Source organism: Odontesthes bonariensis, chromosome 1 (assembly GCF_027942865.1).
Source record: "Odontesthes bonariensis isolate fOdoBon6 chromosome 1, fOdoBon6.hap1, whole genome shotgun sequence".
Classification (NCBI taxonomy): domain Eukaryota; kingdom Metazoa; phylum Chordata; class Actinopteri; order Atheriniformes; family Atherinopsidae; genus Odontesthes; species Odontesthes bonariensis.
Genome location: NC_134506.1, coordinates 38,135,166 through 38,160,627, shown reverse-complemented (window position 1 = coordinate 38,160,627; position 25,462 = coordinate 38,135,166). Strand labels below are relative to the sequence as shown.

General features: G+C 39.5%; 1 protein-coding gene across 1 annotated transcript; it reads right to left on the bottom strand.

Moving 5' to 3' along the window:
- Window positions 1–3,198: 3,198 nt before the first annotated feature.
- hsd17b12b (hydroxysteroid (17-beta) dehydrogenase 12b) lies at window positions 3,199–23,744 on the bottom strand. Its single transcript, XM_075466583.1, has 11 exons — window positions 23,419–23,744; window positions 13,729–13,775; window positions 13,195–13,270; window positions 12,520–12,627; window positions 12,145–12,209; window positions 11,121–11,165; window positions 10,190–10,224; window positions 8,304–8,385; window positions 7,666–7,731; window positions 7,285–7,434; window positions 3,199–3,948 (listed from the first exon to the last, which is right to left on the bottom strand). The coding sequence occupies exons 1-11, from the start codon at window positions 23,594–23,596 to the stop codon at window positions 3,841–3,843; spliced, it is 960 nt and encodes a 319-aa protein (XP_075322698.1). The 5' UTR covers window positions 23,597–23,744; the 3' UTR covers window positions 3,199–3,840.
- Window positions 23,745–25,462: the final 1,718 nt, after the last annotated feature.

The window sequence follows — 25,462 nt, the reverse complement described above, 5'->3', positions numbered from 1 at the left end:
AAGGTATTGTGAGAGATAATGCAGAGAGAGTTGGACAGAGACCATCTTTACAATCTTGATGTGAATAAATCGGTCACAGGATGGAAAATTTAGAAAGCAGAAAACATGTCACAGGCAGAGGGTGAAATGTTGGTTTTACTTAAAAGCTCAAGGAGGGCCGGAGAATTACTGTTGTGACGTGTCGTTTCCTCATAATTCGTGGCAGTATGCTTTTGAGAAAACAATCAAAGGTAAAAAAAAACACATAATAACTGAATCATGAATCATGTTTAATCATAATTTAAACATTGCAGCTGTTAATATGCAGTTAAGATGAAATGTTGAGCAGTAGAGTGGAGTTTTGGCTATTGAGATGCAAAAAGTGTATCAATAGTGCCACCACATGGAAGTGTGAAACATTCTAATGGCTTGTTGCATGCTGAAACCTCTTCTTGAGAAACACTTTCTAGTATTAGAAATTAAAATCAATAGGAAGCCTGATGTGTAAAGTGCATTGTCAATTCTAATTTAACATATTTTTCTTCAGTTTAGCTTACAAATAGAAGACAGACCACCCAATAAATATTAGAACATAAGCTTTATATTGTAAACTCAATATCTTAGCAGCAGTGAGCAATGTAAACATACAGAAATCTAACTTTGTGCATAATGTAATAGCTACTGGACAAGGTGAAAGTAGTGTTTTGCAGAAAGTCTTTGTAAAACTAAGCTAATTTACTGCCAGCGCCTTTTGACTAGCAATTTTAAACAAATACTCAGTCACAGTTCTTAAAGTCTTCACTCAGTGCCGTCTCATGTATTGCCACATATATTCCAGACCAATCATGGCAGTTTTGCCAAAAAAAATCACCACCCACAGAATTCGCTTCAGACGTCTGCTTGTTTCCAAATCACTGCAAGAAAGCCAATGAGGTCAAACATGTCGTGCTCGAGGTTCCTCGGGAGCTCATCTGGTACTCCTCCTCAGGTTTTCTACCGTCTGCTGAAATGAGCGCTGGGCCTGGTCCTCTTCCAGGGTGGAGCAGTCTTCCTCCTCCTCCTCAATGATGCCGCACTGTATGCAGCGGAGGTGGGGCTCACGTCGCCCAGCCCTGCAGACACAAGCTGTGTCCAGAGACTGGGGGAACTCCTCCATCACTAAAGGTAGCAGATGGGCAGGGAGAGTGTCCATGCTGGTCGCCATGGTGAACGGAGGCCAAAATGTGAAGATGATGAACTGTAGACGGTAAATCTCTCTGAAAGATGTGGCGGATGATGCAGGGTTTGCAACCTTTTCTGATCAGCTTTCTCAACTGTTCCTGGACAGATGATGCAAAAAATGACAAAAAGCTGTCAAGATGACCAGCTCTCCTCTTTGAAAACACAGAGTCTGAGCGAGCCGTTGAGTCTGAGCACCACAGAGCTCCTCTTTATATACATCTCTGCAACCCACTCGCTTCTTCCTTTGGGCATCCCTCCACGCACAGAGCTCTTCTCTGCTCCTACATCCTCAGTGATGACACATTTCCGCAGCTTCCATACCGGTGCACCGGAATAATCTTCCAGAAACTGTTGGCATGGGAACCGGATGGGGAGGTTTGGGAGGGATGGGCAGAACAGTGAAAAAGCAACACATTTAATTGGTCTGTAAAAATGATAAATAAAGATACAATCACTTAAGACAGTTATACGAATTGATTGATGGGTTATGAAGAATATTACAGGATATGGATACGCAAGACGTGCTTTTTGACTCAGTTACTCCACATTCATTCACTTTCACTCTTTTGACAAATCCCAAAAAGAGGATTAAAGATACATTTTACTAGCCTGGCTGACGCGTCCACATCTCAATGAGATGGTGGTCTGGGAACTAGGTGTGCATTTTCTCGTATTTGAGGCGTGGTTTACGAATGCCTAGAGCCGTTTATTGGGCGATACGAATGTCTATCAAATGGCGTCCGGTTCTTCCCATGCTGCTTTGCACGCGATTCATAGCCAATTGTATCACTCATACCAGATGACGTATGTAGAGCGACAGAAATTCGACGAGGAAAAACATCCTTCTTGGCAATGAAATCTTTCAACACCAAACGTTGCTCTTTTTTAAAAGTAAACTTGCGTTCTAAGCTACTTAAAACACTTTCTAAGGCTGCATCGAACGGTAACGTTGTGTCCGCTGCCATGTTGGATTAACACTCTACAAGCTTCGGTGTCGCGCATAGACGTTGTCATCGTCTTGCTGCCCCCCCTCCGTTCTGTGATTGGTTCCCTAACTCAGGCAAAAATAAGGGCGGTGGTTTCCAGGCTGCCTTTGCAGTGTGAATGAAATCGCGTGCAAAGCAGCATGGGAATTCCCAGGCTAACATTTTACTTGATTGTTACAGATTTGTGTTAATAAAAAGGTCTGCAGAGGTACAGATAGCAATAAGAGACAGGACATAAGATGGGGTATTTCCAACAGAAAACTTTAAGAAAAATTATCCACTTCTTTCAAAAGTAAACAACATAAACCTCTTCTACAGACCCCCAAAGTATTCGAATATGGGCTCTATAAAAGTTACAACTCTTTCTTGAATTTAGTTCAAAATAAACTACAATCTGTTCCTTTATGCTCTAAAAGTTAGAGACACATGACAGAAAATCAAAAACAACAAGAAGTGGCAGGAAGGATGAATCAATGAATGGAAGTCAAAAAAGACCAAATTTTTTGAAAAAGCATATTTATTAATGGCAGGAAGCAAATTAGCAAAGTAGTTTTCTATAGTGTGTTAATAACCTAGTTACAGCATGGATCTAAGCAAAACTGCTGCCCCTCAGTATAAACTTCCACTTTAGAGTTGAAGTTGATCCCAGGATGCTGGAGTTAGTGAAATGTTAAGATCAAAACTTTCAACATTGGGCACTAAACTGAAATGTGACTCAAGACAAGGCAAGTATGACACCATGTGCTGACAAACTACATGAACACACAAACTCAACCAACACCTTACAGAAAAGGACAGAATTGGGTCAGAAAACTTGTACTTTCCAGATTTTTCCCAATTATACATTTGCTGTGACTTCCAATGATACCAGTGTGAAGACTGACAAATGTTGGTCCATTTATTTCCACATGTGCACAACAAAACCACCAACTCATCATACAAGGATCTAATCAAAATATGTCCGTGTTAAGTATCTCAGAACGGAGTCATGTGAACAAGTCGCGTAAACTCGGGATTTTTGTAATGATAGAATAGAGATGAAAACATTAACTTTTGAATCATTTTGTGTCAGTGCTCAAAAGAAAAGTGCTTTGAAACTGGACATGAAAATAATAATTAAAAAAAAATTATGAGGTTATTTATATCTCAACTGGAATTGTCGACAATAATTGACTTCTGCCTTTTGAATCCTTACAACTCAGCGTTAATGTGCTTTCAAAATAGTAAGTACCGCCTCCGGTGTCTTATGAAATTGCTTTAGGCGATACCCACGAAAGCCTCAAACACATGTACAAACGGTTTTACCACACAAATCCAAATGGGCTTATTGTCTCATCACATTTTGAAGACAGATGGTCAGTTCTGGGAGTTGGTTTTAGTTTGTTCCATTAAAGCTGTTTACTCAACAAAAGAGCACCAATTGGTCCAAAAGTTTTTACACAACTGTTTGGATTGAACACATATCACGTGCTAAGATACTGGCTCACATCATCTATCACTATCAGAGGGAGGAAAACTGAGATGCTGCCCAGAAAGTGTCACATTTTCTCTGCTTGGTCTACGATGATGAGGATGATAGTGATAGTTGGACAAGTCATTAACAAAGCTGGTCCCCTCTGTCTGTTGCTGCAGCTCCCAGCCTCCCCCGATCCAGCTATCCCTGCTTCTGCTTCTTGAGGTAACGAGCGCGCTGGGACAAACCCATCCCCATCACGTAGCTGTTCAGCATCTTGGCTGGGATCAGAGCTGTAGTCACCCAACCCTACGGAGGGAAATTACATGGTCAGCTGGTGGCATTTACAAATAACAGATTAGCATTCATTATTAATCTCCAACACACGGGAAAACTATTGCGGCAAGCATGTTTGTACAAAAGGAAAATTCAAATAATTGTGTCATTTTAATGCTAATTTCTAGTTGTGCCTGAAATACAAGCTTTTTGGTTGACATGAGCGATCGAAAAAAAACCCAAGTCCTCATTTTGACTATTTAAATCCACCTTCAGATCTCAAATGCTACTTAAACAATCACAGTTTATTAATAGTTAAATGGTCTGCCTCTCCGGGGTCCACATATAAATTCACTTCATTTGCATGTACTTTAAATACGACACATCTGTGGTCAGTTTAAATTACATAAAATCATAAAATCCCCTCTAACCACAAAGTCAGCCGAGTCAGCTTTAACTTCACAGCCGTGCAGCATCACCTGCGCTTCTTTGAAAAAAAAAAAAAAAAAAAAAAATTTTTTAAAAAAACACATTAAATGCATTTCAACATCAAGTTGAGGGCTGAGGAGGAAGAATGTAATTACTGTCACCTATCGGTTTGAAAATTAATTAAATAAATAAATAGGTTAAAAATTATCAAGCCAAATTTCATGCGACTTTTTGGACAGATCAGAATCAGAATCAGATTTATTGGCCAGATTTGACTAAACAAACAAGGAATTTGACTCCGGTACAACTTCATTCGCAAAGTACAACACTCAACAAAAACATAAAAGAATAAAAATTAGAAATGCAGCATCTCAGATGGAAGCGAAAGTCACTTTCTAATAAATGTTTGATTGGATCTGGATCGTTCCTTTAAAAAAAAAAAAAAAAAAAAAATTTAAAAAAAATGTTATTTCAGTATAAAGCTGAACCTATTATCATTATTATAATTATTATTATCAAACACTGATGATAAAGGATAATATATTATCTCAGTTAAAGACTCTGCAAACTTTGCAACTCAGAGTTGTTGGATCACACATGTCCAGAAGAAAATCTCAACAAAGCTGTTCAGCCTCATCGCCACACATTTACACCATCTGGTTGGTCAAAGACCCTTTTATAGCGCAACAACAACACAGAATTTCAAACTAAATTAGTTTGAACTTTAGCTTGAAGACTTGATTGAATTTGAGCTTGTATGCTACTTCAAGGGACTAATATCCCTCGACTCAGTAGAAGACCTAAAATAATCAAATTAATTGGATATTATGCGGCCGTAATTGCACAGCTAAAAGAAAAATTAGCTACAGAAGAGTTGACAGAGCATATGTACTTGTTTGAGAATGTTACAGATTGCAGCTTTACAGCAGTCTAAATTAGGTGCTGTTGAAATGAGGCTTATAACTGAAATGCTGTGCAACACAACTGTGTAGGGAGGGATTATCAGATAATCACATCCCTGTTTGTGGAATACATGGGCTGACTGCAGACATCTGCACTGAATCAGTGCTATTTGCACAAAATCTGTTGATTAATAAAAAGGGATTTATTGATCAGCAGCATGCTTGGATGAATTGTGTTATCTGTATGTATAATCAATACACGTGATGGTTGATATTCTGCTCACACAGACCACTGCTGTACAACACGACATGGATGAACTGGAGAGAGACAAACAACTGTCTTTGCAACCTCAAATGAATGGAGGACACTCACTGAAACATTAGGCCTGGATTTGAGTTCCCATTTCATTCCTGATGCTCATGCCTCCACAGAGTAATTACAATGTCAGGATGCAGACCATACTGAAAGGTGGTGAAGCGTCCCCCGCCATTATTTCAGAGGATTTTTATTTTTTCCACAGATGCTGAAAGCAGCTGTTGGAGGGTTCACTCAATGAATGGAGATGAGCTGGGGGGCTCTTTTGTATGAAACTGAAGCCTTATGAGGTCTCAATACTGTTGCCATGACATGCCCTCACTACTCTGACAATGTGTTATGCTCACACGGTGCATTACTTTGACAAACCTCTAGTCTTGAAATTGCATCACTCAAGTGCTGCACCTGTTCTCTGCCGTCTGTTACTGACATTCTGAATGCATGAGGTGCGTTTCAGTTTTTCAAGCTGATTATATAAAATCGACTACAAAACGCAGGAGAATGTGGGCCGCGGCATGTTTTTAAATTCCAGCTCACAGTTGCGATGCCGTCAGTGGTCAGCTTAGCACACACAAAAGACTAAATCTTCACAGTTACCCTCTCTATCATGTGCAAAATTTGTTCCAAGAGGCTAGCTTCAACCATATGATAAAAAATAAAGTCTTCCCTGATACACTGAGGTTTAGCGTTGTATAAAGCAACTGGGATTAGTTTATAAGAAGGGGCTTTCTTGTATACGAGGCTAATCTTTTCCTATTTAGTTCAGCTTGAGTTTGGTTGATGCAGACATTTTTCAATGGATTCTTGCTTTTCTTTAACATTTTTTTTTTTTTTTTTTTTTTTTTTTGTCAAAGCCAAAATGAAGCCCGAATCTGTAAGAGTGAATCTCTGAAAAGATATCGCATATAGCTGACTCAAATGAAATCCAAAAACCTGCATAGCGTGAATCATCATTTTAATAATTAAATACTTATTTACATTTCCAACTCTGATGTTCTTATGTGTTCCCTGGGAGCAAAGCCTGAGAAACGGAATAGAGAACTAAGGGTTCTTACGTAATACATCGATTTGCAGAACAAAATCTTGATCAGTTCTAACTTCAGAGGAGTGTTGACAAAACCGTCACCCACTCCTTAATACTGTGTGCCTCAGATCTATAAAAAGAACCAGGAAATAAAGCCTCATACATCTGCACAAACCCACAGCTGACTGAGCCACAGAAGCAGAGCCATTGGTCTGCTGGGACTGACCTGAGCAGATGATATACAACCAGGCAAACGTCCTGAATGCATGTCTGCAGTAAGGGTAGAACGCTATCAGGACTGTTCTAGGTTGACCCTGGCCAGACAAGCAAGCTGTGACTACTGCTTGGCAGGTTCAGCTATGAAACAGATTTCAATCAGCATAATAAATGGCTGATACAGTTGTCAGAAAGCACAATACATCCCAGCCTGGAGCCAAAACAAACAGCTCATAGATCAGGAAACCAGAGGCATGCAGAGAGAAATGCTGTCTCGATGCTGCTCTCTCTGGTAAGAACAAAAACACACTGCACTATTTTATATAGCAAGTACTTGTTTGCTGCTGAATTAAAGGTAAAAATATCATGAATATGAAAGAAAAATATAAATAATCTCAGTTTTACTCACAAAATGCAAAAACATACAGATTGTAGAATTCATTTTAGACTCTGTGATCCAATTGTACTTTTCCCAGACTTACCATTATGGCATGCGGCAGGTAGCCATTGGTCTGCGTCTGCAGCCCGACAGTGTTGAGCTCTGCTGCAACGTAGCGCTCTGGACTGGGCTTGTCCAGCGTAGGCCGTCGGATTTTACTCAGCTTGGTTGCAACATAAAATGGTAAAACACTCTAACAAAAAAAAAAAAAAAAAAAAGAAAGAAAACAGAAGCAAAGAGAATGATTACATGAAACAGCACTGTGTAACAGCCTCATTACTTAGTAAAATAGCAACAACCTACTGAGAAATGTATTTTTCTTACACCTGAATACATATTGCATTTATCGCCACAATTATAAACCACAACAGATTATTGAAACACATGGGTCTGTTATGAAAATCTAAGTGGGTTCATGATTTACCTGAATGATGATACCTTTGCTCTTGTATTCAGCTTGCAGTCCTCGTGAAAAGAAGTCCACAAATGCCTATTTTAAGTAAAGACGTGTCATTAAGGTGATATCATACAAAGAAAAGTTCTCAAGGAGTAAAAACAAGCTCAAAACAAAGAAAACATTTTTTTTTTTTTTTTTACTAAGTCTGTGGTTTTTTTTTCCAGAGTAAAGTACATGAATTCATTCCAGTTACACTTCAAAACTTGAACTGCAGAAACTGGGATTAAGTATGTCGAGCTGACCCACTATTAAGACACGAGCAAATAAATCAGCTGCAGCTGTGAACAGCAGGTTGTTTTTAAGCCAACAAACACAGGAAAGTCTGGAATGAAACATTATGGCGCCACAAGCTCTTTCAGATATTTCCAATTTGTTCTCTAGCATGGGAGTTATTCCTTCATCCAAGTAAATGTTTGACTTGTATCTATTGGTTTTGCATCAATATTTGTGGATTAGATCAAATAATGACTCATAAGATGAGGACAAAGACTGAATTCTCCTCAAATGTGTTAAAATATAAACTGTTTATGAAGCTGGGATGTGTTGTCAGGTATCCCCTCAGCTAAGATGCCATGCAAAGATCATTCACCGTGTACTGCAATTACCTTGGAGGCAGAATAGATGGTAAGGAGAGGAACAGGGTACATCCCACTGACAGAAGAGATGTTGAGGATGGCCCCCTTCTTCCTGGAAACCAAATATAAGCAAATGCTCTTTTACACCAAATCAAATTTATTTATATAGCACATTTCATGTACAGAACAATTCAAAGCGCTTCACATAAAATAAAAGCATTGCAGCAGGGAGTGGAAGAAGCATTAAAAATACATAAAAGAATATAAAGAGAAACAAATAAATGAATTTAAAAACAAGCAACAGTCTAGATTAATTAAAAGGTATCGTGCAGATTTCATGCATAGACACATGAGAAAAGAAATGTTTTTAACCTGGATTTAAAAATGTCTCCATTTGGTGAAAGTTTAATCTCCACTGGCAGTTTGTTCCACTTGTTTGCAGCATAACAGCTAAATGCTGCTTCTCCATGTTTAGTCTGGACTCTGGACTGGACCAGCTGACCTGAGTCCTTGGATCTAAGAGCTCTGCTGGGTTTATATTCTCTGAACATGTCACAGATGTATTCTGGGCCTAAACCGTTCTGGGATTTGTAAACCATCAGCAGGCTTTTAAAATCTATTCTGTGACTGACTGGAAGCCAGAGTAAAGATTTTAAAACTGCTGTGATGTGTTCAGATCTCTTAGTCCGGGTTAAAACTCCAGCAGCAGCGTTCTGGATGAGCTGCAGATGTTTAATGCTCTTTTTGGGAAGTCCAGTTAAAAGAGCGTTACAGTAATCGAGTCTACTGGAGATGAATGCATGGATGAGTTTCTCCTGGTCTTTTTGGGAGAGGAAACCTTTAATTCTGTTGATATTTCTGAGGTGGTAAAAAGCTGCCTTGGTGACAGCTTTGATGTGGCTGCTGAAAGTCAGATCTGAGTCTATCAACACTCCGAGGTTACGAACTTGGTCAGTGATTGTAAGGTACCAGAAAAAAAACAACAAAAAAAAACAAAAAAACAAAAAAAAAACAGACGCCATGAGAGAAAAACGGGGTGGGTGGGTGCAACGGATGCTTCAGCCTGAAATCAATCCGAGCAAGATAAAAGAATATGCTGCTTTGTGTATGTGCAAAGCTGCACTCACAGTACATCAAAGTGTAAAGCTGGTAGATAATGATAAGATCAAAAAGATGTAGCAGCATCAATACTTAAATGTTTACAATCTGATGACATTTCTGCCACAGGCTGTGGTGATAACATCCCTCCAGGAATTATTCATTCACTGGACAACAACAACCAACAACTTCAGACAACAGCGACCTATATTTCAGCATGCAATCCACCAGCATCTGACAGCACTAGATATCATTCCCATACGATCTTTGGCAAAAATCCTGGAGTTACCACACTGGAGGATCTTCATTCAGCTTCTTAATTTAGTCAAAAAACTACATAAACAAACTTGCAGTGTGGGAAAAGGTGACAGTTGTTACCAGCCAGCTGTGTCTAAAAATAGGAGCAAGTGCAAAAAAAATAAAAATGTAGGAAGTAAAAAAGGGAAACATAAAGGTCGACCAAGTAGGATGTCAAAGCGTCAGGATAGAAAACTCAAAGCAATATGCCTGAAAATAGAAAATGCACAGCAAAGGAAAAGAAAAACAAATGGGAAGGAACAGAAACAAACCGACTAAAGGAGATGGTATTTACATCCAGAAAAGCCAAATATAAACAGTGGGCTGAAAGGAAGCAGCCCTGGACTGTGGATGTTTGAATGAAAGTGATATTCAGCGACGAATCGCTAATCTGCATTCGGTAAAGAGATGATGCTGGAACTTTTGTTTGGAGCCAAAATCTTTTAGAACCATGTAAACTTGAGAACAAACATTTACAAACATCTGTAATGTTAAAACAAGACTTGATCTCATAAACTCACCTCTCAACCATTTGAGGCAACACAAGACGTGTCATCTGGAAAAAAAGAATGAAAAACAATGTGAGCAATACAAAATTAATGCACCAGACGGACTAAAGAAAAGGCTATTTCTTGTGGATTCTGTGTGGAAGTTTGCGTCCATATTTGCAAACAAGCGTGTGTGTGGGAGGTGTGTGAAGAGGTGGCCAAAGAAGCAAAAGAAAGAGAGAAGAGATGCTAATGATAGCAGAGGGAGCAGTTTCAAGAAATATTGAATAACATAAATTGAGAGTTAAGAGAGTGGGTGGAGTTTAGCTGCTGCTCGGGGAATTGCTGAACATGGAGAACAGGGACGGAAGTGATTTAGTGTGCTGTATATCACCGTTTTTTTTGTGTGTGTGTGTGTGTGTGTGTGCGTCAACTGGCCCGTAGGACTAACTGTCTGTGGATCGCAAACTATCCGCAATTTGAATCCACTTAGACAAACTTAATTACTCAAAGGCAGCTCAGACACTACAAGAAGACGCATGATAAATATATTAATCAAAGTTTATAGAGTCCATCGAGTGCAGATGAAGGCTGAGCCGGACATTTAAGATCAACTGTTTGCTGCAGGTCTGTAAACAGACACTTACATAAGAGCACCTTAGAATACTTTAACAGCTTCTGGGTTTGGACATTCTTTTATTCCTTTGAGTTAGAGTTTTTTTGCCAAGAAAAGCTGGTTTAAAAAAAAAAAACTAAGCCCTCAAGTCAAAAGCATATCTAGCCATCCTTCCAAGTAGAGTCAAGGCTGATATTACTAATAAAGCTGCATCTACTAAACGTCAAAGTGTATGTACAGAAACACATGCAATCGGTTTTGGGTTTTTTTTCTCTTGCACTTTTGCTTTGTTTCCACATTGGCATTTTATAATGATTTTTCTACTTGAAAGAAAGCTGCAACACTCACCTGGCACACCGATGTTATGTTGATGTTCACCATTGTGTCGATGAACTGAAACAAGAACAGGAGCATTAGTGGAGTGTTTTTCCATCTGTATGTAAATACTACTCAAAGTATTATCAGGAAATAAATATGATTTTCCATCCATCCATTTTCTATACCCGCTCAATCCAACTGTAGGGTCGCAGGGGGGCTGGAGCCTATCCCAGCAGTCATTGGGCGTGAGGCGGAGTTACACCCTGGACAGGCCGCCAGTCCATCACAGGGCCACACAGAGACTAACAACCACACGCACACCCACACTCACCAATTACCCTAACATGCATGTTTTTGGACGGTGGGAGGAAGCCAGAGTACCCGGAGAGAACCCACGCATACACGGGGAGAACATGCTAACTCCACACAGAAAGGCCCAGCCGGGAATCGAACCTGGGATCCTCTTGCTGTGAGGCGACGGTGCTCACCACCACACAACCGTGCAGCCTAAATATGATTTTTATCAGCTTTTGACATAATGCGCAAGCACTACCAAAGGTCTACTTAACTAAAGCAACATTCTGTCATATATGACAGAGGAAATGGCACACACTTGTACAAAAAAGGTTAAATTGCTTTTTAGGGTCAATATGGCTGTGTCACCGACTTTATGACTTACAAACCTGAATGATTTAATGAGTAAGTAACTAGCACTATCAGAAGTTTTTTTTCAGAAGTCACTTCCCCAGCTTTAAGAGGCAAAAGACTGATGAAAGCAGAGCAAAGCAGTCCACTTACAGCGTATTGATCTACTCTGAAGTGGACCTTAATTAAATCCAACCTGGACTACTTCAGACATTACAGAAGAAATCAGATTTTCATGAATGTAAAGATGATCAACCAAAATCCGACTCAGAGTGGCATCGCTGTGCAATGCCTTCACTGCGATTCATACAGAATTATCTTGGAAAATGCTTACAAATCGTTATTTTTTAAATGAACTCATTTTAGATACTCAGAAATTATTGTCAAACACAATCATTCTAAAACTTACAGTGTCCAGATTGGGAACGTTGAGGAAGAATTCAGGGTAAGAATAGGATATTCCAACATTGTTCACTGTAAACAAGAAAAAAAAAAAAAGAACAAAAAAGGTGTGAACTTTAACAAAAAAATACTCAAAAAAAGAAGATAAAAAAAAATAAAAAATCTAATTGTCATGCCTTTTTTAGTCTTAAGAGGGCAGCAAAGGGCTATTAAATTAAGTTTAATGAATACATGCAAAGGTTACATTTATCACAGTGGGTTAAAGGGCCTTCCTGAGTGCAGCAGGCCTCGTTTGAGATTAAATTTCTTCTAATATGAATGAAAAACTGAATTTTCCACAAGAAAAAAAAAAAAGTGGGCCCAGAAACTGCTGCAGTCTTACCCAACACTCCAATCTCCAGTCCCTTAAGTCCGTCTTCAATCTTAGAGTAGATATCCACGGCACTGAAGTCTGCTGAAATGGTTTTGGTCTCGATGCCACATTTGCTGGCTGAAAGCACAAATGTTTTCATTGCATTAATCAGTGAAAGAAAACAAACATTATACACTTATAAAGCATTTTTGAATGACCAGAGCGCTATCAAAGTTATTTAAAAAAGAAAAACCATTAGTAAGGACATTCCTCTCCTCAGAGAAAGCTTTTTTTTTTTTTTTTTTTTTTTTTTTTTAAATTGTAGCCATTCACTTTGAGCTCCGGCAAGAGGCTTTATTGCCTCATAATCAAAGGGCCTTGATGCATCTCTACTCAATAAAGGTACATATGTGCAAACCACTTAATTCTGCGCAATATCATTTAGGAACTAGTCAACTATCCACTCTGGACCATGACCACTAAAGGGTACAGCGTAAATGAACCTGTCCAGCTGCATGCATCTTTAAGGTTGAATCCCAGTCCAGCACCGGTCCAGCCTAATATATAAACTGTATTTGACTTGTGCCTTTGGATCACAGTTACTGTTGATTTCCCTTGACTCATAGATGTAGATTACCACCCTCTATAGTTTATAGCGATGTGGTATGTTCAAAAGAAAACAAAGCAAACACGCATTTATCTCACCAATTGCCTTTGATACGTCATCGAGCTTCTCCTGAGAACGGCTGATCAGCACGATGGAAAAACCTCTCCGAGCAAGCTGCAAACACACACACACACACACACAAGTCAACATGAGCAACATGTTGCAATGATCAACCTGCCTGCTAGAGTGAATGTGGCTTCAAACAGAGGTGTGTTTATCAGGGCTGAAATGCTTGGAAATTCTTGAAATATTCAAAGAGTGCATTTGAAAATACTGTCATTTTAGTTCTGTAAAGCTTTACATTTGATGTAAAGCTTTGACCTTTGTGACTTGACATTGTAACTTTGTTAATAAAAATCAAATTACACAGAAGGTGTATACAGAAGGATCTGAATACACCAACATTAAGAAGCAAAAATATCCAAGAAATGAAATATTGCAGAACTAGGATCACACACTGCCTTTAACAGAACAAATACCAAATTCAACATGCAGGCTTACAAAACAAACAATACGGAAACAATTATTTTCCAGCACTACTTTATAATGGAACAGTTCCAAAGGAATCTCACCTCCTCTGCATATGCCTTTCCAATCCCATCTGTGGCTCCTGTTACAACTGAAATGGAGGGAAAAAAGACAGAAGTGTCTGAATTAGAAAGAAAAAATAAAGCAATTCTATAACTCAGAATTTAATCTGGTACACCATTACAGATTATTTCCATCAATAATGTTTGTACATAAACTGAAAAAAAATGAATATTTTACATCAATCTTGTCCTACGAGATATACAGAGTAATAACATACAGAATGTACAGAGATCATTCAGCCCTGAATATTGGCTGTTTGCTACTGGAGGGAAAAATTAATAAATAAATCTTTGGCTGTTTGGTCCAAACCGCTACTAAACCAAATTGTGAGTGCTGGTTCTAATTTGCACAACCAAATCATGATCCTAATCTGTAACAGCCCTCTCTACTCTGGGAAGAATTTCAGCAAGAATTTGGAGCTTGGATGATATTTGCCCTAATTCAGCCACAAGAGACTCAGTAAGGCAGGTCACTTATGTTGGGTAATCAGGCCTGGCTTACAGTCAGCGCTCCAATTCACCACACGGGTGACGAAGCTAAACTCACGACGAGGACCCAGCCAATCTTCTACAACAATGTGGCAAATCGTACCCTTGTATAACCTGACAAATGTGCAAAATGAGATTTTTTTTTCCTCTTTCTAAACCGATGTTGTAGCCATGAACAACGTGCCTAAACAATCCTGCCAGTACTCTTATCATGTGAAACACACTCCAAATTAGATTAATGCTTTGACTGGCCCAGTCCAAACAAGGCCAAACAGCACTGTTTGGATGGAAAGAGGACCATATAAGAGCTCGAAGAACTGTCTGCTGTCCAGGTTAGAGAAAACATACAGGACAGGACCCTCCTGGAGCTGCAAGGTACACCGAGTGGTACCTTACAGTAGGGCAGGAGCAAGGTAACCAACAGTACCATACTGTATCATTTTGGCCAACTTTAAACTTTGCAGTCTGATGAAAACCCAGAATAAAAAGTCAAGAAAAGAAACTATCTGGAGAGTAATGTTACTACATAGTCATCTGGACGTTTTTACGGAAAGTATCAATAAAGATAAGCTGTGTGTCCTTAATATTCAGCCTCAAACTCGTGGCCTTAGGGGCACTTTACACGGAAACGAAAACGGGTTAAAAACGCAAAACCTTTTTGCGGATGCACTATATCGTTTAGATGGTAACGGCGTTTTGGGGGCATGAAAACGCAAAAAAGTGAAACCGCCCTCCAGAGTGGAATTCTTGAAAACGCTCCACCGTGTAAAGGATGAAAAACGCAAAACTGCGTTTCTCGTCACATAGAAGTAGAAAGACTTGGTCTTGGTAGTGTTGCCACCTAGCCATCTGGCGTGTTTACTGCATCGATAAATATGAAAGGTGACACACTTTTGCATTTCCGTATACACGCAGATTTTCACCCTAAAACGCTCGTCTAAATGCAGATTTAAAAGTGAAAACGAAACGCCAATTTTGCGTTTTGGTTTCAGATCGTTTCCGTGTAAAGGTAGCCTTAGGCACCTTCTAGCTGGCTATCTTTCTATGTGTAAGCTTAGTATCAAACATCACCTTCACTATCAGACATTGCTGCAGCATTGAATGTGCCATTTCACTGAGCAGCTACAAGAAAAAGAGAAACAAGCATTACCATAAAGGAAAATATTTAGAAACCTGAAGGATACTGATATTTTTTAATTGCCCCAAGGTATAATCATGAGCCAACTCCTGTATATTTATTTTGTGTGACCTCAAGAGGAGGATAAAACACCAAAGGAAACCAGAAGAAAAGCAGAAAAACTTGGCTGTGCTCGCCAGCACAGATGAACAGACAAAGAGTGCCACCTACAGGAACTTCTGTGGCAAATGCTGTGCAAAAACATCAATAATAGTCAGGCAAAAAAAAAAAAAAAAAAGCTTTGAAAAAATAAAACAAATCAACTTTCAAGGGTACAGAGCTGAGATGTGCTGCTGAGCAAGGTACTTGAAGAGCAGCTGAGGTGACAAGGAGGACAAAGACAGGAGAGTGTGAGGCACTGTCATCAGGGGCAGCGGAGCAAGCAGATGCCCTGGAACTGCCTGGCACAAACAGCGGCAGCAGCAGCAGGGGGCTATATTTAGCAACACCCGTCTTCCAAAAGGAACTATTCATCACACCTCTGGCTAAATGTAACAAAAAGGGGATGAGAGTGGGAGTGTTACAGTGTGTCCCTGTGTAACCTGCCAAGACTCGCTTAAAGAGGAATACTGATCTCACAGTTGTGTAAACTCATACTTTCCCACTCCCCCCCCCTTCAATCTCATTTTCTTAACTTTTGTTTTCCCAATATGGCTTAGATCTACTTGAAGGTGTGAAGTGCACATATGATGAAAATACAGGTTTGCACCCTCAGAGGTCGACCTGCATGACTTTTAGACACTGAAACCTTAGCTAAGTACCTTAGTACTTAGCCAAAGTAAAAAATGAATTTAAAAAAAAAAAAAAAAACATCATTACCCAAGATATACTGGTTCCATACAAAGAAAATCTGAGGGTTTCCTGGAGTGTCTGGTACTGGGACTTTAGTAATGGATCCTTTGTGCCCTCTAGGCTTGCGTCACACAGATCCATGAGCTCCCATGAGACTGGTAGGAGGAGTTTGAAGGCAAGGTGAAAACCGCAGAGTCTTTAGCGTGTTCTTTGAGACCAAGCAGTTTTTTTCGGGGCCCACTGCTGTTTGACTGGGGGAGCCTCCTACAGTAGGTGAGTGTTGTTACTTTATGTAGTGTGACTGGTCTGCAAAACTGTTCAAGTAGGTGGCAAGAGGCACAGTTACATGATGTGCAGTTTCTGTTACTCATCCTACCTCTAAGTGTTGTGGCTGATCAGTGTAAATGTAACATTATTAAATAAAAGTATCTTGAAATGAACAAAAGCCTTTATTGACAGAAATAAATCTAACCGCAGTACCAGTTAAAAGTTCGGACACACCAAAATGAATGGAATAAAATAATTTAAAACTTTTTACTGGCACTCATTTCTATTTACTTTATTTATCTCATAGAGATGTTTATTTGTGAATAGACAAATTCATTACTTTGGTATTTACTCACTCAATATCAAATAAAATCCTGTTTTACACTAAAGTTTAATCAACTGGGCGCCCCCCCCTTTCACTTTCTCTTTTTTTTCCAAATTAATTTAAAAGATGAAATCCATCTATAGCGCTACAGCAGAGATACTCATTGCGCGGCTCGCGAGCCACATGCGGGTCCTCAAGCTTTAATTGGTGGCTCGCACAGTAGCTTATAACGTACAGCGAACACTGCACAGTATTAAGTATTTTTATTAAGTTTGCATTTTTGTAGTATTAAGTATTTTTATTAAGTATTAATTCAGGCTTAATGGTGTTTCCTAAAGGGGGAACTGTTAAACCTGGCAACGCAGCCCGCTTAAACCACCGTCACACTTGACCGCAGTGCACGCTAGCTCCTTTAGCCAGCGCGAGATGCAGGCACAATAGATAGTTTTTTTTTAATTAAAAAAAAAAATGGCAAAAACCAGAACAAAAACCATGTTCATCTTAAATGTCTCACTATGATTACAACAACAAACTACAAATACAACATGAAGAAAGTCAAGGACATGCAGCCAGCTTCCGCTCATCCCAGTATTAAGGCAAATGTGGTCTTAATTAAAAATGTATTGGCTGTGTCGTTTCTTTTTTTGTGGGATGTTTTATATGTAGAAATGCATATTTGCTAAAGGGGACTTAGTATGTTGTCGTAAAAGTGGCTCTTCCCTTGATTTTGCTCTGCCAATGTGGCTCTTGTGAAAAAAATAGTGAGTATCATTGCGCTACAGTAAGACAGTTGCACCTCTGCAACAATTATTGCAGGACAATCAATTACCGGACCAGCTCTCCCAGGTCTCGTCTCAGTGCCTGAAACAACAACATGAACTCACACGGCTGCTTTTGTTTTCAGACGGCCCAATGAGTCTGAAAGCTTATTAGCTGCAATCCCACGGAAAGCAGTTTCTAATACTGCAACAATTGTTTCTGTTTTTATGAAATGCCATTGCCGCAAGGTCCTACAGAAACATCCCGGCAGAGATAATCAAGTTTATCCGAGGCGAAAAATGTTGTTATTTTGAGAATACTTTTCATTCTCAATCTTGTCCGTATGTGCGCCTCCCCTTTCACTGTGCTCATCTCCCCTTTGTGTGATTTTCTTGAGTGCAGACGATGCTGAGATGCCGAGCATCCTCTAGGGCTTCAGCAGAGCCGAACAGAAGGGAGTGGAGGAGGAAAAGAGGGGAAAAAATGACAGACACGAACACTGGGGATCCTGAGGGCAACTAAAAATAGCACAAAGAGAGAGAAAGCGACAGGGAAAGGGGTGGGAGAGTCTGCTGGCAGAATGATGAGGGAAACAAAGGCTGGGTTATTTTTAGCAGTTTTAAGAATGAACTGCTTTGCAGTCGGAACTAAAACAGCTGAGTGCATGTTCCCTTCACTCAAATAAGACAAGGTCTATTTTAGGAGCTGATGTCTCCTGCAAAACTGGGTCAGACTGGCTACGTGTCCTGATGATACTGCTACTATGTGCACGTGAAATCTCATAATCAATGAGACGTTTCAGTCTTCAGGCCCTAATCAGCATCAGCTAAGCTCAGGCCTTGTTTACAAGGTAAATAGCATCATTTCAAGTGCTCTGAGGCGGCGCCAACAGGGTCAAGCAACTGTGACGTGATTAGTCGACTTGTTGACAGACCGAATAAATGAGCAACTACTGTGACACCCATTTAGATTACTTCTAATGCAAACATAGTGAGCGTTTCCTGATACCAGCTAATCAAATGGGAGAATTTGTCACTCGTGACCTCTATTCTCCATCACAGCAAAATGAATATCATTGGATTTTGTATTGATGTGCAGAAACAAAAACAGGACATTTAGATCTCCGAACTGACAGCCCCAAATTTACCAATCAAAAGTGAACGGAGTTAAGCAATGAAAAGAAGGTTGCCTGCTTAAGTATACTATTCAGTATATTAACACAAAAATATATTTTTTAATCTTAGTAACTTTGGCCATGGTAGATTTTTTTGGGCACGGGCTGATTTGGTTACTCATTTCGATCGGATCTGGAAATTCAGCACAGCTACCTCCAAAGTTTACCTAAAGTAAAGAGTAAGAAAACAAAAGAACACCCCGAGGGTGGCAGCTCTGCTGCAGGAAATTTTCTTAACACAGTAATGAACACAAAAAGCTACTCAGAATGAACAACAGGTCCAACCTGGAGGTGACTAAAACAGCTGAGGACCAGTCAGGGTTTCACTTAGCCAAGAACAGAAATGTAGAGTCCACAGATTGCAAGGACAGATCCTGCTTTGATAATCTTCGAGATGACAGTAAAGACGAATTTCTCATCATTGTAGGGGGTCATGAAAGGGTCAGCAGGGAAACAGACCTTTGAGAGGTCTGAAGCAGCTGACATCATTTTACATATTGGTTGCGGCTTATCAGTGAAAGAAATACATAATAAGACACGCGTGTTAACTTCCTGCTGTTCCTTCTCAGTATTTCACACACGCCTGATGGAGCCTGATCAGACCTGCACTGGTTGAGCTTACAAATCAAGCAAGAATCAGCAGGCAAAATTAGCTGAGTGACAACAACATTGTTGGTTAGAGTGCATGGTCCCATGATGCCGACTTGCCCCTTATAAGTGGCGGATCAACCTGGAAACCAATGCACATCTGTCCAGGCTTAAAAAGGTAAATGAGAAAATGCCAACTGAAAGTACTTACCTAAAGGAAAATGCTCATTAATGGTTCTGACACACGAACACTAATGTTCCAACAGCAAGTATTATCAAATTGTTTATTATAAACCTCAATAATGCAGCAACCAACTTGCTAAGCAATGACACAGCCATGTATCAAAGTTTTTAGCGGAACGTGCAGCCTCTCTTCCTCTTTCTTGCCAATGCTTTGATCATATATAATGAAACCATGAGGCAAGCAGAAATTTACAGCGCTGATATACTATGATGGACTAATTAATTTTCTGGTGTGTTAGAACTGATGTTAGCAGTAACTTACTAAATGGATGTGTTGGCAACTTGGGACAAGATTTAAAAACATATGACCCATTCTGATTCATGTACCAGGTAGGTGAATCAGAATGGGTCATATCTGTATGCATGGTTCCCATAGTAACACACACAAATAACATGTTTTCCTGAAACTGCAAAGCTTTTTTATGACAATCAAAAAAGTTTTATACCGTAGTTTAAATACTAAACAGATGTCACTGAATCAATGTTGTATTGTGGTTAAATTTGGTGATTAAAATGCCAACACTGGATCAACGTCTAAACATTTTATCTCCATTTTAAATGACAGTTGAATTTTAGCAAATACTAATCTTCTGTTAGTTTGGCCATTTAATAATCTGATGGTTAATGTTGTTACAATGCCGTTCATCAGCTTTCACTGTCCTACTTGAAGACATTTCAGTTTCGTTTTTCCGTCTGAATTGGCTGATCAACTTGTTTTTAATAAACAAATAATGATACGTTGTAACAGGTCACACAATGTTGTTAATCTGAGGTTCCATTTAACCCAATTTTAAGACCTTGTTGAAGACCTGATCTTATTTTAACATTTCCCAACATGTAAAATTAGGAATTATAAGAGGGTATCACAACACAGTACATCTTAAATTAAATCAAGTGATTTTCTTTTGCGTTTTGCTTGATTTAATCCCACCTATAAACCCTACCCCAGTTCTAATGTGATAGGATATCAGTTGATATTGTCAACAGAGATCAGCATCATGAAAGTGCAACAGAGAAATTGCAGAATGTGGAGCCGAGTCTCCAATATCTTGTTGGGAAAAAAAAAAAAAAAAAATGTATATATAGTATATGACAACTCTGACAATGTTTAAATCTAGGCTGAAAACAGTTCTATTTAGCTGTGCATTTGACACCTAAAAGTATTTTATCTGCACTCTTCACTTTTAAATTAATTAATGATTATTTTTTATGTTTTTTTGGAATGATTTTATTGCCTTCTTGTGATTTTATGTAGCTGTAAAGCACTTTGAATTGCCTTGTGTATGAATTGTGCTCTACAAATAAAATTGCCTTGCCTATATAAATAAAAAGATTGACATTTTAATTTCAAATGTTTTGGATTACAAAAACACAGTATGTGCAATATAATGATGAAGCTTTAACATTAATGACTGAGCTTTTGTCTAAAAATACAAGACCACATTTCATTAGAACACAATGACTCTCTGTAATAGTACAAAAGCTGCTCGTTCCCTCACTCCCTCAGCATCTATCATACATACACACACACACACACACCCCTGCACACACACACGTGAAATGTGGGCACCACTGAACCAGAATCCTGAGGATGCTGCGTCTCATGTGAGTCTCACTTATGAATAGCTCTGCTCTCGTTATATAATCAGGCTGTCCTCTCAATCAAGTCCACTTCACTGAGGCAAAGTTTGTGAATGAATGTAGTAGCTGAGGCCAACAGGCTTTTTGTTTTACCTCGCTGCATGTTTTGAATCATTTTGCATGTTTGATCCAAATCCCCACTGTGATCGTTTCCATTTTTAGCCACACAGAAAAAAAAAATCAAAGGGAACTTCAGCTCATAACCTCAAACCATTTGGATCAGACTGATGCGACAAACAGCACAGGTTGAAACTACAATGAAATTTAACCCCAATTTCACATTTACTCTTTACCATCTAAAGCAGAATAAACTGATTTCACTTTTAAATCTTCGCTGATCACGTAGGATACAGTGGGACATTAACTGTATTCCCCATTTTCTTCCAAACCGTGACAGCTTTAGAAAACCTCTAATAACTGCCTCCGAACAGACAGCTTTAATGTTGAAAGATGAACTTTGATCAAATGTTAAGCAACATGATCTAGTGCGTTCAAATTTCAAGGTTCAGTCAGTGAGCTGGGTGAACAGACGGACAGTCTTCAATCTGATTTGATAATCCCCTCGAACCATAATCCAGTCACAAGCTTTGCTACAGTGTTCAACCAATGACAAGACTGATCATTTCCTGCCCATTCTTTTCGTTCAAGGTACCAACTGCATCTCGTGTGCTTGGGTTGGATACTCTTATTTGTCCTTCTGTAGACTCCACTAATGGAGTGTTATCATTTACAAGGCCAATTCTTGGCGTGATATCTATCTTATCCTTCAAAAAAAGTACAGGAAGTTATCTTCTCTTTTTTTTTTTATAGATTTTTTTCATCTATACTTCAAACCTGTAATGAAAAGGGTGAAAAGGCATTTAAACATGCTGCTCCCTCATTGTGCAATCAGCTGCAAGTCACCTGAATATTCAGGAACTAGTCTCATTAAAAGATTAATTAGGCCCGTGCTGAGTGTGAAGATAAAATATTCGGAGGCTTTTATTGTTTCTTTAGCATATACATTTTTAATCCTGATGTTTTATAATTTCGTGTTAACATTCGTGTGTACATGACAATAAAGTAATCTAAATCTTATAGTTCCTCTTTATCATTTGTACATGCAGTTACAAATGTGTTATTTCTGCTAACCTGAGTTGCTGCTTGTCATGGGCAGGACACTCTTTCAAAAGAGATTTAAAATCTGTAGTCTTATTTGTTGATTAATCAAGGTTAAAAATAAGAAGAAAAACAACCATTCATTCACTTTCCTCAAACTTTACATTTTCATTTACAGAGTTGAATCATTTTAAAAAGTCATGACATTGAGGATGAACTGGACTCAAAGTCTACCAAAACCAAGTAAGATTTGTTGATAAGAAGAAGTATGGTCAAAAGTCAACCAGAGTATGTTCCACATCGCATGTTAAAAGCTGAGCTATTGCATAAAACATCCAGCAGGGGAGTTGTGTGTGTGCAACAGAGTGGAACTTTCAGCCAGAAGAGGTCAGTGAGCAGGGCTTTTAGAAGCCACACAGCACCACATTTCCAAAATGCTTCTATGAATACCTAAAAACTGTAATATTTTAGATGTTGAATAGAAAAATAATAAATTACACAAAAACAGCAATCTCCTATCACTTACTTTTGCAACAGCTTATTCTATAAATAGTAAGAGGGACTTACTGGAAAATGTCAATAATAGCAACGCAAAAGTCCCAAATCTGGTCAAAGCATGTTGTCTTTAGTTTCACAGGCAAACATGACATATGAATGTTTGAGACGAAAAAAAAAATAAAAAAAAACAGAAAACGTTTCTCATTTTTTACCAATTCATACTCGACTAATAACTGAGCAACTTGGAGAGGATCTTCTGGAACTGGACACTGAAAAAAGCAAGTTAAAAATGTTGAAGAACTTCAGATTTTATTATGCGCATTAAAAAGATAAACTTTTACTTTTCCTTGAAGATTTCCAGTGAAAGAGGCTGCCTATTAACACGGAGCAGAGAGGTCTTCCTTACTTTCTCAGTATTTAAGCACCGCATTCTTTCACCTTAGAATACAGACCGTGATTGAAAAGAACTGGCTCCACTAACAGGCGTTGTCACTTGTTTTTAGGTTGAAATGAAATATTTTTTAGCTTCAGTTTTAATAGTGACAAGAGTTTGAAGCTGGGTTTAGCTGTTTATCCCAATTATATTGAACAATTGAAAGTGATCGCGTGAGGGTTTCTCACCTGCCCACTTTCCCAGTTTGTTGGGGGACACGAGCCGTCCGTTGCCCAGCACCCACACCCTGAGCCCGGACAGCAGTCGGTACACGGAACACACGGACAGCCAGGCCGCGGTCAGGGCTCCGAGCCAGAAGAGGGGCACCTCCACGGCCCGAAGCACGGATTCTCCGCTGGACGACATAGTTGCACCGTGCACACCTCTGTCTGTTCTATGTGGTAAAGTCCGGACTTTTAATCTTTATCTAAACAGCTGCTCAAAGTGCAAGTGCACGCATCAGGCTGGTACCCAAATCTGACACTTCCGCATCAGCGTTTGGCTACTGATGATTGGTCCCTTTTCTTCTTCGTCTGCCTTTATGCGTGTCATAGCAACAACGCAGCAAATAAGAGCATTTCTGCCACCTACAGTCGGGCATGAGCCCTATCTTTCAATCAAGAACTTGAAATTTCCCGGAGATGTTCTGATTTTTTTTTAAAAAAGAAACAAACAAAAGAAAAAAAGCCATAATAACACGTTGCAGAGAGGTTTGGCCTACTTTTAAGGCTTTAGAACTGTGAAACTATTGATCAATTTCGGTTTGATCAAGTAATAGGCTCTACACAAAAATACCTTGCATGATTTTTTCGTTGCTCCATTAGATGATCCTTCTGTTCTGTGTCTTGGGGCTTATATTTAAACACTTATAAAGTCTATGCAGCTTTATAAACCCTCGAGTCTACCTCCATGTTTCTACGCTTCTTCTTCAGTTTTGCTTGATCACTTGAAATGTGGATATGCATTGTACTTTTCAAATGTATAAACACGTTTCTCTTTTTTTCTTTCTTTAATAGACCTCTATAATAATAATAATAATAATAATAATAATAATAATAATACATTTTATTCAAAATCGCTTTTCTAAATACTCAAAGACACTTCACATGAAAACAACAGAAAATCAGCAAAACAATATAAAATAGTACACTAAAAACACATTAGACTGAGGTTAAACATTAAAAGCCATTTTAAAAAGTTGTGTTTTTGTCAGAGATTTGAAGGTGGACAAGTCAGTTCAGTCACGGATGTGTTTGGGGAGAGAGTTCCAGAGGGAGGGGGCAGATGCAGAGAAGGCTCTGTTGCCCCAGGTTCGGTGCTTGGTTTTTAATGGTGGAGTAGGGAGGTTAGCATCAGATGAACGGAGGCTTCGGGATGGATTGTGTCGATGGACCAAGTCAGTGAGGTAGGACGGGGCCTGATTATGGAGGGCTTTGTGTGTGAGAAGACACTGTGGAACTGGGAGCCAGTAGAGGTTCTGGAGGACAGGAGTGATGCGATCACGGGAGGTTACTCTCAAAGATGACGCCAAGGTTGCGACTGTGGGGGGATGGAAACAGGGTGTAGTTGTCAATGGTGAGGCGGAAACTGTCTGTGGTTTTGGTGAGCGATTTGGGGCCGATAATGATCAGGTCGGATTTGTTACAGTTGAGGTTGAGGAAGTTGGTCTGCATTCAGGATTTGATATCGGTGAGGCAGTTGGAGAGAGAGGAGTGAGTGGCGGGGGTGATGGAGTTGGTGGAGATGTAAAGCTGGCCGTCATTGGCATTACAGTGGAAATGGAGGCTGTGGTGGTGAATGATGTGTTCAAGGGGGCACAGATAAAGTATAAGGATGAGAGGACCAAGTACAGAACCCTGGGGGACACCTTGGGACAGAGGAACAGTGGAGGAGGTGCAAATGTTGATGTGGATGAATTGTTGTCGGTCTGTGAGGTATGATTTGAGCCAGGAGAGTGCAGTGCCAGTGATGCTGAGGGAGGACTCAAGGTGGGAGAGAAGAATGGTGTGGTTGATGGTGTCGAAAGCTGCCGTGAGGTCCAGTAGGATGAGGATGGTGAGAGGAGGATGTCGTTGGTGACTTTCAGGAGGGCTTTTTCAGTGCTGTGTTGGGAACGGAAACCGGATTAAAATGGTTCGAACATGTCATTTGAGCAGAGGTGGGCTTTGAGTTGTGTGGCGACAGTACGCTCCAGTATTTTGGACAGAAAGGTGAGATTGGAGATGGGCCGAA